At 36.4% G+C, this 1,323-nt stretch overlaps 1 protein-coding gene across 1 annotated transcript in view; it reads right to left on the reverse strand.

The window, feature by feature from the left end:
- Positions 1 to 1,323, reverse strand: part of rusc1 (RUN and SH3 domain containing 1) — a gene marked incomplete in the record, with an annotated part of 26,123 nt that overhangs the window by 10,154 nt on the left and 14,646 nt on the right. Inside the window, 1 exon segment of the mRNA XM_014027466.1 lies at positions 541 to 657. Coding sequence (XP_013882920.1) covers positions 541 to 657 — 117 coding nt within the window.

Here is a 1,323-nt window from a genome sequence, read left to right on the forward strand (position 1 = left end):
AATAAAATAATAAAATAATAAAACAGCAAGAATCGAGCTCACACAAGATGGCTAACTATGACTATGCTGACACGCTAACTTCTCTCAGTAGCTCCCATGGAAAAACAATCAACAAGTAGCACCGTGTTGGAGACAACTGTTGTCACTGTCCTAAAATATCACTCAAGTGTTTAGTTGGCTAAATTGAGTCACGCAATTTTAGGAAGTTGTTGCTAAAATGAACTGCTTTAACTAAGAACCAAATAGCTGCTGGTCAGTTAACTCACAAACTGGAGGATGCATTGACAAATATGTTTATTCAAACAAGAAAACTAATATTAGAACTAAAGAAAACTAAACTAAAACTAAGCATTAAAAATGCAATAATAACTAATAAAAAATAGCAAATCCACTATAAAAACTAATTAAAACTGAATTAAAAGTAAAAAAGTAATGACAAAATAAAACTAAACTATAATGAAAAACTCAAAACTATTATAACCTTACTAATTATACAAAAGAAAGGAAGCTGGTTGAAATGTGTTTAGAAGAAAAAAACACCTTTTTTGTCCTGCTGGAACAGAGAAGTCAGGCCAAGACCACGGGCCAGGTGCTCCACACCTTCACCCATCCAGGGTGTGTTCTGAACGGAGCCGGCGTACGACACGCTGCGAACAGCTTACACACAGAGGAACAAGTTAACGACAGCACCAGTCCTGAACTGCAGCTAAAACGCTGGTTTTATTAGAGTAAACTGGGAGACGGGAGCAGACACTGACAACACTGAGGGAGGTTTTCAGTAAAACTGTGACACGTCCATTTCAACTGGCCATGCAGGAGCAGAAACAACTCAGAGACACAGCGCACAGACACACAAAGACGACACAGACAGTGATGAGCCCTGTGACAGGAGCTGCTGTTCACCGGCTGAAGGACGTCTCCAGATTTGAAAGGACAGAGACATAAAACCTGTCAGACAGCCTACAGGGGACAAACAGCAAGTCTGTAACCCTCACTAGAATAAATAAAAAACTTTAACTCATGGAACGTTATGTAAAATGAAAATTAAAACAGAATTAAACGATGTGCAGATCTCATAAACCCACATTTTAATAAAAGTTGTACTATGATTTCTTCTTTGGTTTTCTCATTTCACAATAAAATGACTAAAAGAAAACAGTGTTATTTTTTATGGTTTTCTGTTTTTAAAACCTAAAGGTAAAAAAATACACGGCAAAAACTGTCCATCTAACCAAGTTTTAATATCTTATATCAGCCAAAAAGTCTTTTTGATCTTGTTTTGAGACTGATTTACTAAACAAGAACTGATTGTGTAAGAATAAT

The sequence above is a fragment of the Austrofundulus limnaeus genome, unplaced genomic scaffold (genome assembly GCF_001266775.1).
Source record: "Austrofundulus limnaeus strain Quisiro unplaced genomic scaffold, Austrofundulus_limnaeus-1.0 Scaffold651, whole genome shotgun sequence".
Lineage (NCBI taxonomy): Eukaryota > Metazoa > Chordata > Actinopteri > Cyprinodontiformes > Rivulidae > Austrofundulus > Austrofundulus limnaeus.